The following is a 15094-nucleotide window of genomic DNA, read 5'->3' as shown; positions in this document are numbered from 1 at the left end:
CAATTGCTTCTACTATGCCGTTTTCATTGTTGTGCACTCCCCTGAGCTACTTGCTCGTGCGGTTAAATAGTTCATTACTTGCCGACATGGAAGCAACAGCAGTAGTATGAACAATAGAATTTGAGACTCAGAACCTTTAAATCACCTATGAGCGGCTATCAAGCATTTTGCATGTTCGAATTTCTTTTCTCATTCCCTTTGTTATTCCTTCAAAACCCCTTCCAAAAATCAATGGTCCAAACAGCCTCCAGAAAAACCAACCAGTTTTTAGTTTCTGACATTTTTCAAAGCACGTAGCCTTTTGCCTCTCGAACCTTGTCATTTTTTCCAGTTTCTTTCTTTGAAATACGGAAATCAATCTCTCTCTCTCTCTCTCTCTCTCTCTCTCTGATGTAAGGGTGATAAACGAACCAAACGAGCCAAGCAGGTAGTTGAAGAGGGGAAGTCATAGCGAGAAGCCGTGGTATACTGGTAACTGCCCAGTGTGTTGATGAGCGCCAAAAATTGGGGACGACAAATTCATCCCAGCCGTTGCTCAATCTAGCTCTTAATCTCGACCCTTGAGATGATCGAAAACTTCCCTTCTATATTATATAGATATAGATGATCGAACTAGAATCTGACTCCGCCATGGCTGCCAAAACAGTTACCCATAACCCATAAGAGAAATTTTAGGACAAAGAAGCTTTATTGAACCTATAAATAGTTTCTAAGATTCATATAGGAATTCTAAGGTTCATATCGCATAACCACCTACAACTTTTGTCAAGCTTACATCTAAATCCGTTGCAGAGATAGAAAAAAGGGTAGTTCTAGAAGTACTAGGTTTGAAACCAGCTTGAAACCCATTCCTACAAGCACCTGATCCTTCCGACGGCACTAGATGCTGGCATGCCTTGTAATATGACTGGAATGATTGCTTATAAATCTCCTCTTTCATTTTCTTAATAGCTGAAGCATCTTGAACATTAATTTCCTCGCCATCATAAAGAATCTTATCATGGATAGAATCCTTTGTTTCAGCAGTTCCAGGACATTGACTGCCTTTGGAAATAAGGTTATCTAGAAACTTCAACCCGACGGCTAATTCCCAAGCCTCATTTTTCATCGGCTGATGGTGTTCATCGAGCCAACCCTATATTGGTTCTTCCTCTATGTCAGCAGTTAGTTTACGCGTGCACAACTTCACACCAAATTTTGTTGAACGAGGCATTTTAGGTTTTGCACCTTCTTTCTTCGTTGGAAATATCGGATTGGCTTTGGCAGGAGTGACAACCTTTAAAGCTCTCAACATATCCTCTATGGAATCATCAATGGCACGTAACTGCAACCTGTAGGGCAAACAAATATGCACACCAAGGCCTTGAATAACCCAATCCCTTGTAGTGGTTCCCTCAAGTTTTCCATCAGATGAACCACTAGATCGACTCGTTAGGAATACGAGAAATTTGAATCCAGCTGCTTATAAATACTCTTGCTTCATTCAAAACTGAGCATAAGCCCTTCAAGAAGTACTCCTATAGAGGCATCCTCTGAAAAAATTTATTGAACCTGGATCGTGGCATCAACCCCATCTCCGACTGTGGCAGATAGTCTCAGCATTTCAATATCAATAGCAAGAAGAGATTTTTCTTTTCTTGTTTTGTTTTTCACTTTTTAAGGACTCCACGGAGTTGTCTGTCTTCTGGTCATTACACAAGATTTGTCTTCCGCATGACGAATTAAGGTCTTGGAGTTTCTGATTATGCATGAGTAACTTCACATGTAGCACAAGTTCGAACAATGCTATATGCACATCGGGCTCCCACCTGGCTGTAAGTAGCACTAAAAAGAGAGCAAACGTCTACATCCTTAAGACCACCAGTTCTAACAAATTTTGCATTCAAACAATGCCACTTTCGTTCCAGGCGTACCATCTTTCACGTATTCCTGATAGGTAGACCTTGCTCGTTCAACCTCCAGCTGGGTGGACTGTTTCGCCTTGTCCATACACAGACTGAAATGGAAGTTGTCGAGAGATACCGAGTACTTCACCTTATTGAACTCATCGGGATTTGTTGACATTATGCTTGCACAACGTGGCGTGCCGTCAGCTGAGACACTAGCTATAAATCGACCACCTTGAGATCCATAGTTCACTCTCGTTTTGGGTCTGCAACAATTGTGTTCTCCAAACCCACATCACCTCTGAAGTTTACAGAGCACCTTTCCTTTCAAGGTTAAATTTTAAAAGTTGAATCCCCTTCCCTGATAGCTTGGAAGCGAGCCCGCCTCGGCTTTGAGGTGGTTTGTTTACTTGTAGCAGACAAACTTTTCAATAAAATTTTGAAGGACAAAGCCGTTGATATTACGGATCCAACACGCTCAAGGGTCAAGAAGAAACCCATACCAGTCACATCAACGGAAAGCACTAAACTTCTTACTATTGGGGCCATCTCCATCAATTGATTCCATTTCCACGTCTCTTTCCCCCCAATCCAGGCAAATTTTTCCAACACGCATCAAAGACCCTGTACCTGTTTCTACACCAAACAGGCTATCTCTTTAAACATTCTTGATATTTTTCAGCCATGTGTAAATTCAGCTCACCAAATTCCATATGTACTCAAGTGCCAGTGCTTGAAATGTTGTTGGCAAACACATGTGATGATTGAGAGCAACCCTGCATTTGGAAATCAAAAAGGGAGAGATACCTTGTAATAGTGATCATGATTTAATCTGAAATCATATTTGGTGACATATTTTGCAAAAGTTTGTTTCAAACGTATATAAACTAGAAATTGCCCGTGCCTTCAACACATTTTTTAACACGACTTAAATGAATTATCGAGGAGTGTGTAATTTTTTTTCTTGGTCGAGGAGTGTGTAATTTTGGCAAAAAAATGAAATAGTCAAAACAAAAGTTGCACACACCAATAGGTTCAACACCAAAGCAATGATCATAGCAAATATGCGCATCAAAATGCACGCGCCCTTTCTCCACTTTCAAAGGAGAAACAAATCCTCTACATCTAATTAACCAAAAGTAAAAATCGCTGACCAACTCCAATCATTTCAGGAAGGAAAAAAATAAAGTTAATAGGAATAAGTTTATTAAGTATGTACTCTTAGGCCATCCACAGTAGTATAATCAAAAGTCAATTGTTGTTAAAGTTAACAATATTGGTATAAAAAATGGCTCACAACGGTATAATCAAACTTAGCAACATTCTTAGAAATAATCAAATTTTATGCTTTGGATAACCAAAACTAACAACCTTTTTCAATAATCAAAATTTGTGAACCTCACACCACATAAGTTAACTAGTTCCAAAATTTATATACACGCGTATTTCAACTAGTATAGTTTCTTCTCTTCTTCACCTGCTCTATATCTTCTTTACTTCAACTACAAACTATTTCTCTTTCTTTTCCTCTAAAAATGAAACTCATATTTCTCAATCATGTACAATTTAACCCATCATTACCGGATTAAGGTATTTCAATCTTCTTTCCCGTTTCTATTTTGGGCTGCATACTTATGAATTTAACTTAAATATGAAAATTGTCTTTATTTGAATTTTTTTCGCATTTGTTAGTTTTGCGCCAAACTTTTATGGGTTATTGATTTGTCTCGACGAGAAGAATTGAAAAAGTATTTTTTTTTTACTTTTATCCAAGTATTTTGAGAAATAATCACTTTTTAGCAAAAAAAAAATTGATTTTTTCAACTAAAAAGTGGTTATTCCTTTTTTTGTTCCTCCCCTATGGTTGAGTAAATAAAGAACCTTGCAAAAAAGAAGAAGGAAGAACCTTGCATTCTTTTCCAAATTCAAGAACACATTTGATTTTTTTCGAAAGATTAAAAGAGTGGTGGATTTGTGATATAGGCTACAGGAATTGGAAGAAAACAAAATTTCGGTGTTGTTTTGATAGATAACATTAGGAAGAACACCATATGTTCGATATATTATATTTTTGCCCAAAAAAACGTAATGGAGGGAAGTGAATGGCTAGAAACAGAGGGGGAGAGAGAAATTGTGTGAAATTATAGTGGACCCCTTATTTTGGTTATGGACTAGAAGTGACCATTGTGAACCTCAACATTGTCAATCTTAGCAACCTCTTAAGTGAATAATCAAAAACTGATTTGTCAACTTTTGGTTATTCATTTTTGATTATATTACTAGAGATGGCCTTAATACATATTTCTCTTACATATAATAATAGCTTTTCTTTTCTTGTCATTTAAGGACTCAACTATCTTTTTTTTTTTGTTATAAAAAAATAAATAACATCTTACCCAATCTGGATTGGAAAAGTCACACCATGCAATTGACATTTGTGACCATTATAAGTTAAAACACCACATCACAAGCCAACGTATACAGTGGAGTAGGAAACCATATTTGAGGTTAGCTTGTAAAAGCAATAAACCATTTGGTGTTAAATCGAAAAGGATACAAAGTCTAGGGCTGATTACGAGCTGTGTTCAGGGCTGAAATGCAGCTGGTTTGGGACTGATTTTTCGGGCAGTTTCGAAGCCCGAAGGAGGTGGGTTTATATAGAGAAGTGAGTGATGCAGGAGCATAATGATCCCGGTTGAACCGAAGAGTCTTTTAATTATGTCTTTTTTTTTTCTAGTCAAGCATTTGGAGTCAGTCATTAATATGATACACATATGCACGTAGTAAGTTTCTTGAAACACATCTCTCTAGGTTTATCATTATGCATGTAGTTGAAGAGTCATCTATTTATTTGAAAAGTCTGTCTAGGAAATTGTCTAGTCTTTATTGAGTCTTGTTGAGTCATCTTTTGTTATGCCAATTTATATGAGTTCTAATGAATGAAAAGAGCAGAACTTGAGTTTTTGAAAATATTGTGCAAGTATTTCATGCTTGAGAGTGAGTGATTCCTCTGATAATCAAGTGTGTGATTTGGTCACGTGAGTGTCTTCCGCGATTAGCAACGTCGAGTGACTTCCATTGCCCCCGGTCGAGTGGCTTCCCGGGACTATCCCAACCTCGCAGGTTTCGGCTTGCATCAGTGAGGGAGAGAGAGGAAGGGTGCAAATGTTGGAGTAAATGGCGGAGATGATGGTGGTTCGGCTGGTGATGGTAGGAGATGGTAGAGGATAATAGGATGAGGGCATGGGTGTATGGCAGTGGGGGTGGCGGAAAATAAGGAAGGGGAGGGAGAGAGGTAAGTTAAAACGAAGGAAATACGAGAACAATTCTTTAGGAAGAACAAGGTTACTTAATTTGAGTGGAAGATCCATTTAATTAAAACACAAGCTAACCCAGATTTAAGCATATAGTATTTGACTAAAAGCAGCAATAGACCATAGTGTAACAATAGACGGTTTCAAAACTGATTTTTACAGCAGTTATTAATAAGACTGCTACAAAGAATTACTATAAATCTCTCACTTAGAAAATATAGCTCTGGGTAACAATCGTCCTAACCGAGAAGCTACCGGGCAAGCTGCTTTGCCTCCCTTCTCCTTCTTTGGAGTTTCCCTTGCTTGAGGAGCTGTTTTGCCCTCCTTCTCCTTCACTACAGCTTCCCTTGCTTGATGAGCTTCTCTTGCCTTCCCATCTAAGTTCTCTTCTTCAACAAGCGAGAAAGTTGACTTTGAGAAAGAAAGGGGATGTGCTAGCTGCAATCAAACTACAGCGCCGACGCCCAACCTATAAATAGGGCCCTCTCTTACTTGTTAGCACTTTACTAATAGAATAAGATAGAAAGGGCATTTTTAGTCGGAAATCGCTTTCACATCTCATATGACATCTGTACCAACAGACTTCTTCGAACACCAGTAAGGTAAGTAGCTACTCCAGCTAATCTAACTCCAGATGATTCATCTTCTTTGTTGGAGTTGGATAGGTTTGCCTCTTCTCCTTCAGGAGATGCAGAAAGTCTACGTTCTCATTAGAGTTCCACTTCTTTTATAGAATCCAGTACAAGCATAATCCTAATCAGACTTTTTGATGGCACTTGGGATTGTACTTTCTCGGATCTTATTTTCTATAAAAATCAATCATCACCATCACTCCACAAGTTGTTTTTGTGAGAAATATACAGTTTTTTCAACTTGATTGGGCTTCCTTTCATGGCAATAATTATATATTAGAGCCAAGGGCGAAACCAGAAATTGATTCTATCCTGGGCTAATCAAAAAAAGATTTGGGTGGGCAAATTTTTTTTCAATTGTATAAATCGTATCGAATACATATTGCGTATCTTAAAATATGTTCAAGATTTTTGGAAGAGGAAGAATACTAAAGACAAGAGTGGGGAAAGAGAGTGTTTGTATTATATTTGACCTCAAATAACCTATCTCTATTTATACTACTTCATGAAAAACTCTAGTACGAAGATGTTTTCAGACATAATTCTAGAATTACACATGTGATTAATTCTCATAAAAACTCTACATATTTCACAAGAATATTCTAGAGCTTCCAAAATCAGGGGTGAAACTATGTTAGGGCCCGGGGTCCCGACCTAGAGTTTTAAATTTTTTATATTTTATATACTTGATTTTGAATATTATCTATAATTATTCATGTAGGTACTTATAATCTTAATAATTTTGTTTGATTTGATAAAAAATCAGTTATTTTGCATTCTCAATTTTTTCATAAATGAAAATTAAACACGTGACTATTGAAAAGCTTAAAGAAAAAAGCAAAATGATTGGTATACTTTAACTATATTAGGCTAAAATTATTTCAATGTACAAATTTGATGTGTTGGAAAGCAAACACTTTATGATATAATAAGTATTGTTCTGATAAAAAAGTTATAACTATTAAGCCGGCCCTCTTCAGATCAACATCGCGACTTCACTACTAGTAAAAGTTAGATATTTATAATTTTTTTTTTGGGAGGGTTTTCTAAAGTGGACCTGGGCTAGTGTCCAACCTATGGTGGGTGTAACGCCTCTAATTTTAGGAACGTTAAATAGGACAATTTCATTGAATATTAAAAGGAGTCTGGCTCAATATTACAACATAAATTTCAAAAGAGTACTTCTAATCAGCAAAGGAGGGGTAGCTAGGGTTCCTATCTACTGCTCCGCTTCCTCTTCTATTCGAGCCAGCTCTTCGGCTCCAAAAGTTTTCAAGGTATAAAGTTCACCCTGTTCATCTATGAGATCTGACACATTATACCGGCGTCGATCACCACCAATATAATATGTCAGGATATCACCAAAGGTAACACCGTGAGCTACGAAAGCTCAATAGAATAACCCATACCTACTAACTCTTAACTTACAAACAATTGATCAAAAATTAACAATTTTGACAAGTACATGATTAACACCACAATTAACAATGATACACCACATTCACTATTCAACTAACGTAGGTGTCTATGAGTTCTGAGTTTCTCCTACGCGACTTCTCGTAGACCGTGTCATCATTTTTTTACATTTCATTAACCTTATCATTATTTCCAAAAATCCATTTAACACACTCAACATCGGTTTCGCCGTTCTGGGTTTTCGAGTATCCTCACAATGGTTCCGCCGCACCGGGTTCCCATTGACACACTTTGCATTGACTCCTCTCCGCAGATAACCAAGCCACACACCTAACCTCGGTTCTGCCGTTCCGGGTTCTCGAGTATCTTTACAATAGTTCCGCCGCACCGGGTTCCCATTGGCACACAAAACACACACCACACAATGGGCTACTATGTCCGGCCACATTGCGGTTTTCAAAACATTTTACCTTTTCAAAACACGCCTTTTCATTAAACCACACCCTAGGTATCATGTTTCTACTTTCTCGATTTTCGTGTCTCATTTTCATGCATAGACTCCGCGGTAGGACTTTTCACAAACATAAATCATTCATTGTAATCTTGAAACTAAACTAGCAAGATCATCCAACTTGATATTAGTAATCATGCTCATAACCATCCTAAAGATCAAAATACGAATACTTTTATCAACGGTAAAGTCTTATCTTTCGAAAACCGTTCTTTCTTCCTTTGTGGAAAATTCAAAATAACACATGTTTATTAAAGTAAAAGTAGCTTATTCAACATACTCATTCTTCCATTATTAAGAGACATTTGTTAACTACCATGCATGACGACAACAAACGATAGATAACCTTATCTACTTGAAAACTAAACAATAGATAACCTTATCTACTTAAGGAAAACGATGAGCATATTGATACTTTGAATAAAGAACATTCTACTTTCTAACGTACGATTCTATGCTATACGTAGAGTTATTGGACTAGGGGTTCTACCCTTCTTCTTGGCGGTAGTGGCGACTACGGAAGGTAAGTTGACGATCGGGCGGAGTAACTTCTTACGGTTGGCTTCCGGTAGCTTCGAAAGCGAAAGGTTTTCTCTCGAAACTACTTCGTGGTTAAAACTACTAGACTTTATGGATCGAAAAGGTGTTTTAGGATGAGTTTTTTGAAGAACTTAGGAAGAACTTCAAGAACAAGGAAAAACTAAGCAAGAAGAAGTAAGAACACAAGCTTTCTTAGAGAGAGAAGTTGGAGGATGAAGGTGTGAGTTGAATGGTGAGTATGGGGTGCTATTTATAGCAAAAATTTGGCTCCCTCTCCTTCGCCCTTGGCCGGCCTCCTCTCCCTCCCATTACCCATTGGATTTTGCTCCATTGACTTGTCATTTCAAGTCTTTCAAGCATGCCATGCCTTGTCACTTCCATTTTAGGCCATACCTTAGGTTATGATGAAGGGTTTTTGACTTGTCATGTCCTAGGATGGGCTAACTTGTAAGGAAGAACAAAATGATAAGGCTAGATTGTGTTTAAAGAAGCCTAGGATGGGTTGGCATGTCATAAATAGACTTAAGGCTATAAGGTAACTTGTGCAAGTGAACAAAAACACCATCACACCTCACTCTCTTGGCCTCCCCCCCCCCCTCTCTCTCTCTCTCTCTCTCTCTCTCTCTCTCTCTCCTTATACTATGTACAACATATATATATATATATATATATATATATATATATATATATATATATATATATATATATACTATATATATATATATATATATATAGACACACACACATCTAGGAAAGTAAAACCTAAATAATTAGGCTAAGACTATGACCTAGGTGTGCATGCATGGCATGGCTAGTCTTGTTTCTTTTGGAAACAAAATGATGACTATGACTTGTCTAGTCAAGTTATACATACTTTGGCAAGTCAAAGGTTTATTATCCAAGGGATAATAATTCCCCTAACATTTATTGCCCAACGGACAAGGGAATATTGGTGATAATTAGGATTTGAAATGACTTGTCATAGGAGTAAAATGATTACTCCTATGGTCTAATGGTTCAATAGGGTTCGGAGGGGTTCATAAGGCTCAAAGATGGTCAAAAAGGTCTAATTAGGGTTAGGGCAATGTAACTAGGTGGATTGGTAGCTCGGTTCCTCCAACTAATCGGTTGAAAACTAACTTTACTAGCCAGGTAGAGCTTTTAATCAAGTAATAAAATTTAAAGAACTAAAATCTAATTATGACGGATTATAGAAATTAAAAAGTAATGTTAAAAGTAATATTAAGTAATTAAAAGAAATTCCGATAAATAAATGAAATTTTTATTCATTAAAAAAATTCCGAGTCGTTACAAACTATCCCCCTTAAACAATTTCGTCCTCGAAATTAGGTGCACGCTCGGATTTGAACAGGTGAGGGTAATTCATCTTCATAATTTCTTCTCTTTTCCATGTGGTTTCTTCATAACTGTGGTGCTTCCACAAAACTCGTACTAACTTGACGGTTTTGTTTCGGATTGTTTTCTCACTTCGGTCCTGAATCTTTATTGGTTCTTCCTCGTATGTCACATCTTCTTCGATGGTGAGATCTTCCCAATTAAGGACATGCATGGGCAATGCAAGATACTTGCGGAGCATTGAAATGTGGAACACGTTATGTACTCTATCTAGTTGTGGTGGCAGTGCCAGACGATACGCAACCTTCCCGATTTTCTCCACGATGTCAAATGATCCAATGTAGCGTGGGGACAACTTTTCCTTTTTTCAAAATCTGATGACTCCATTCTTCGGTCTAATCTTCAGGAATACATGATCTCCTACTGCGAAGGTCAATGGTCGGTTCCTTTTATCCGCATAACTCTTCTGTCAGCTTTGAGCAGTCTGGGTTCTTTGCCTGATGGTTTTGACCTTCTCCGTGGTATCCCGTACTATGTCAGGCCCAATCAATCCCGTTTCTCCAGCATCAGTCCAGCAGATTGGAGATCGACAGGGTTGACCGTATAGAGCTTTGTACACTGCAATCTCAATACTTGCTTGATAGCTATTGTTGTAGGCAAACTCTACCAACGGTAAGTGTTGCTCCCAATTCCCAGAAAAATCCAAGGCACAAGCTCTCAGCATATCTTCTAATGTCTGTATAGTCCTCTCCATTTGTCCATCTGTTTGCGGGTGGAAGGCTGTACTAAGCCTTACATCTGTTCCCAACGCCTTCTGCAATCTTTTCCAGAAGTGTGACACGAAACGTGGATCCCTGTCGGATATAATCGAGAGAGGTACTCCATGTAGGCGTACAATCTCACAAATATACAATAGGCTTAGTTGTTCCACGTTCTCTGTCATCTTAACAGGCAGAAAATGCGCGGATTTGGTGAGTCGATCCACAATTACCCAAATGGCAGTGTTTGACTTGGCAGATTTTGGCAGTCCAGTCATGAAATCCATTGAAATGTGCTCCCACTTCCAGGTTGGTATTGGTAAGGGTTGGAGGTCTCCTCCCGATTTCTGCTGTTCAACGTTGACTTGCTGACACACTAGGCAGGCTGATACAAATTGAGCTACGTCCTTTTTCATTCCTTTCCACCAATACGTTCTCCGTAGGTCATGATACATCTTTGTACCGCCAGGGTGTACTGCGAAGTTTGAATGGTGAGCTTCTCGGAGTACAGCTTCTCGAAGGGTCCCAATATTAGTTACAAACACCTGTCCCTTGAATCTCAGGCTGTTATCCTTCTTGATTGTCCATCCTAGTAGCGTCTTTCCTTCTCGGATTCGATATCGAATGAACTCACAATCCTGCTCAAAGGTTTGGGCCAATAAGATTTCTCGGTGAAGCGCTGGTTCTACAACTAAAGCGTACAATCGAGCGTTTCTGTTTTTTGATGATGATCGCAGGTTGAACTCGTTGAGGGTATCCACCATCTCCCGTTCCTTAATAGCTGTCTTGACCTTCTGTGCCTTATCCTTTCGGTTTAGAGCATCAGCTACCACATTGGCCTTGCCAGGGTGATACTGAAGTGTAAACTTGTAGTCCTCCAAGTATTCCATCCGTCGCCGTTGCCTCAGGTTCAACTCCTTCTGAGTGAAAAGGTATTTGAGGCTCTTGTGGTCGGTGAAGACCTCGAATTGTTCTCCCCACAAATAGTAACGCCAAGATTTAAGGGCGAATACCACTGCAACCAATTCTAGGTCGTGTGTGGGGTAATTCTTCTCGTGCGGTCGAAGTTGTCATGATCCATAGGCTACCACTTTTCCATTCTGCATCAGAACGCATCCCAAGCCATCTCTTGACGCGTCGCAGTAAACCGTATAATCTACACCCCGCTTGGGAATGATGAGTATTGGTGCACTAGTTAGTCTTCTTTTCAGCTCCAGGAAAGACTTTTCGCAGGCTTCACTCCTTTCTAAGTTAGCCTGGTCATTGGTTTGGCTAGGGTTGAGAAGTCCTGTATGAATTTTCGGTAATATCCAGCCAATCCTAGGAAACTCCTGATTTCGAATACTGAGGTCGGCTGTTTCCAATTTAGTACTGCTTCAACCTTACTTTCGTCCACTGCAATCCCGTCCTTGGATACTACATGCCCTAAGAACTTAACCACTTCCAGCCAAAACTCGCATTTATTCGCCTTGGCATAGAGTTGGCTATCTCGGAGTACTTGTAGCACTATCCAGAGGTGTTCCTCGTGCTCCTCTTTGTTGGCGGAGTATATCAAGATGTCGTCAATGAACACCACTACAAATTTGTCTAAGTAGGGCTGAAAGACCTTGTTCATGAGACACATGAATACTGCTGGAGCATTTGTCAGTCCGAACGGCATCATTACAAACTCGTAGTGTCCGTATCGGTTGCGGAAGGCTTTCTTGGGGATGTCCTCGTCCCAGATTCTTAACTGATGGTAACCTGATCGGAGATCAATTTTGGAGAAATAGGTTGCTCCTCTCAATTGGTCAAATAGGTCATCAATCCTAGGTAGGGGATTTCGGTTCTTGACTGTGACTTGATTTAACTTTCTATAGTCAATACACAGTCGAAGTGTTCATTCATTCTTCTTCACGAACAATGCAGGCGCTCCCCACGGTGATGTACTTGGTCTGATGAATCCTTTATCCAACAGCTCCCTGTAATTGGGTCTTGAGCTCTTTTAGTTCTGTAGAGGCCATTCGGTATGGTGCCATCGAGATTAATGCGGTTCCAGGTTGGAGTTCTATAGAGAAGTCTATCTCTCTTTGAGGTGGTAAACCTGGAAGTTCTTCAGGGAAAACATCGGCGTACTCGCAAACGATGTGTGGTAATCCTAATTCCATCCGGTCGATTTCTTCTATTTGGAGACTAGCTAGCCATCTAAACAGTTGATTCTGCCACTTGGATCTCTTCGTCGTTGAACTTGCCGTTTGTCTATCCCCCTTAAATTGGAAACGAGTCCCTTCAGAGGTATGAGCCGTCACCGTCTTCTGATGGTAGTTTATGACCGCTCGGTGAGCTGATAGCCAGTCCATTCCAAGGATTACGTCAAAATCCGCAATGTCGATCACTCTGAGGTCGCAGGTTAGACGTAGGTTGGCTATTTCTATCTCGCACCCTCTACACACTAGATTAACATCTATACTCCCCCCCCAACGATGATGTGACTTTCGTACTCGTACTTAGGGGTTCTGTTTCTAGAGCTAGGGTAATTACGCAAGCAGAAGATATAAACGAATGTGATGCTTCAGAGTCAAACAAAGCTTGCACGCAGGTACTGTACAATAATAGCGTACCTTGGATCACAGAGCGATCCTGCTCCTGCTCCTCAGTCTATAGTGCAAAGATGCGTCCTCCAGTACTCTATTGCGTTCCCATGGGCTGTTTCTCCTTGTTCTGCCCATTTTGCGGCTGCTGTGTTGAGCCTCCGAGGTTTTGCTTCCCAAATCGGGCTTGTGCAGGTTGTTGAGTTCCCTGGCCTCCAAAGTTCCTATTCCGATTCCTCTGGGGTTGGGGGCATTCACGTTTGTAGTGGCCCATAGCCTAATAGTTGAAGCACTGAACTGTTGCTATGTTTTTGCCGCCCCTCTGCGGTTCGCCACGTCCTGGTGCAGCAGTCTTCCAAGGTTGGTTGTTTTGCGACGGGGTAAAGGGTTTGGTAGGGTAGGGTCCGCGGTTGTTGTTGGAAGGTTGAGTTCGGATAGGTCTGCCAGTGTTGCCTGTCGCTTTCCTCCATCGGGTTTTGAAGTCATTTTCCTGACTCTCCAGTCGAAGAGCACACTTCACAACACCGGTATAAGTGGGGAAAGCCTGCGCCACCACGACCCTTCTAGCTGTTGTCAGTCCCCATTCAAACCTTCTCGCTTTCTTGTCCTCTGTTGTTATGGCGGCTAGGGCGTAGCGGGACAGTTCCTCGAACTTGGCCGCGTATTGGGTAACGATCATCGTTCCTTGTTTCAGATTTAGAAACTCTTGTTCCTTGACCAAACGAAGAGGAGTGGGGAAGTACTTGTCGAGAAACAGGGTCTCGAACTCGTCGAAGGTCATGGTGGCTATGGTATGGGTTGCCTCCATCAAATCCCACCAATAACGGGCTTCTCCTTTTAGCTGGTATGTGGCTAAGGCTACATGATCTCAATTTCGGGTAATCTCCAAGGTGTCCAGATTCACCTTGACTTCCTTCAGCCATGTTTCAGCTACGATGGGGTTGGTATCTCCATTGAAGGTCGGAGGTCGGCGTTTGCAAAATTCGTTCATCGCTCGAGTTCGGGTCATAGGTTCATCATCGCGGTTTTGGTTTCGGCGGTTGGTGTTTAAGGCTGTTACGAGCGCTTGCATGACTTGAGCTAGGTCGGGGTTAGTGTTAGAAGATTCACTGTTCTCATATCCTAGTCCACTGCGTCGGTTCACCATCTACGAGTAAAAATTGAAAGGGGGAGTTCTAGTCTATCTAAATAATTTTCCTTTTGCAAATGGTATGCCTTTCTAAAAGTTAACGCAATAGATTATATAGTATGCAATAGTACTCTTAAACAAAAACAATGCAAACTTTTCATAGATAAGCAGGACATTACAATCACAACATAGAGTTATACTATAAGGCAAGTAGACTTAAAACAAGATTCCCTAATATAAGTTGAGACGATCCTACACGCTCTTACTACACGATCTTACAGCTTACAAAGCCTTATTCTACTCCATGGCCACAACACTCTAGGGTGGACTGATTTCAAAGACTTCTCTCAGCCACATCTTGTAGCTCCTCTCGGCAGCGGTTTCTTCTCTAAGAAGACGCTCACGTTCTTGTGCGAGCATCTCATCCATAGTTAGGACGGGTGGTTCCTCTAGTGGTCCTAGGTAATACTGGGAGAGATTCAGCATTGTAGCCTCCAACTTTGGGTCAGACATGAGATAGTCGAATGGTTGCTTGTAGTTCTGCACAGGTGGTGCAGGGCCAATTGGTTGCTCGAAATTCTGCACAGGTGGTGCAGGGGCTTGGATAGGCAGAAGGTTCTTGGGAACTACAGCTGGTGGGGGTACCTCCCAAGTGATTGGAACTTCATAGAGCTCCATGCCATCCCCCAATGGGGGTGTTGGTCCCGGGTATTCTGGTGCTAACAATGACCGATAGTTGGCCAAGGTTCGCGGGGCAAAGGGTGGGCATCCTCCTCGTGGCAGGTTCGACATCTATATCAATAAGAGAGTTATGTTTTAGACTTAACAGTGTAAGGAGTGGTTTGCACACAAGTAATTACGAGTAATAAACAAAGGTCATATGTTTAAGAGAAATGCATGATGTTCATTACATAAATAAACAAGTACAACATAGATGGCTTACAAGCCTTAAGCTTCCTACTACAAAAGATCAACCACGTGC

General features: G+C 40.4%; 1 protein-coding gene across 1 annotated transcript; it reads right to left on the bottom strand.

Moving 5' to 3' along the window:
• Positions 1-13260: 13260 nt before the first annotated feature.
• On the bottom strand, positions 13261-13974 carry LOC131332910 (uncharacterized). Its single transcript, XM_058367221.1, has 2 exons — positions 13888-13974; positions 13261-13824 (listed from the first exon to the last, which is right to left on the bottom strand). Exons 1-2 carry the CDS (start codon positions 13972-13974, stop codon positions 13261-13263), a joined length of 651 nt encoding a protein of 216 aa, XP_058223204.1.
• Between the last annotated feature and the right edge of the window lie 1120 nt (positions 13975-15094).

The sequence above is a fragment of the Rhododendron vialii genome, chromosome 7a, assembly GCF_030253575.1.
Source record: "Rhododendron vialii isolate Sample 1 chromosome 7a, ASM3025357v1".
NCBI lineage: Eukaryota > Viridiplantae > Streptophyta > Magnoliopsida > Ericales > Ericaceae > Rhododendron > Rhododendron vialii.
This window is presented reverse-complemented; position numbering and strand designations above follow the sequence as displayed.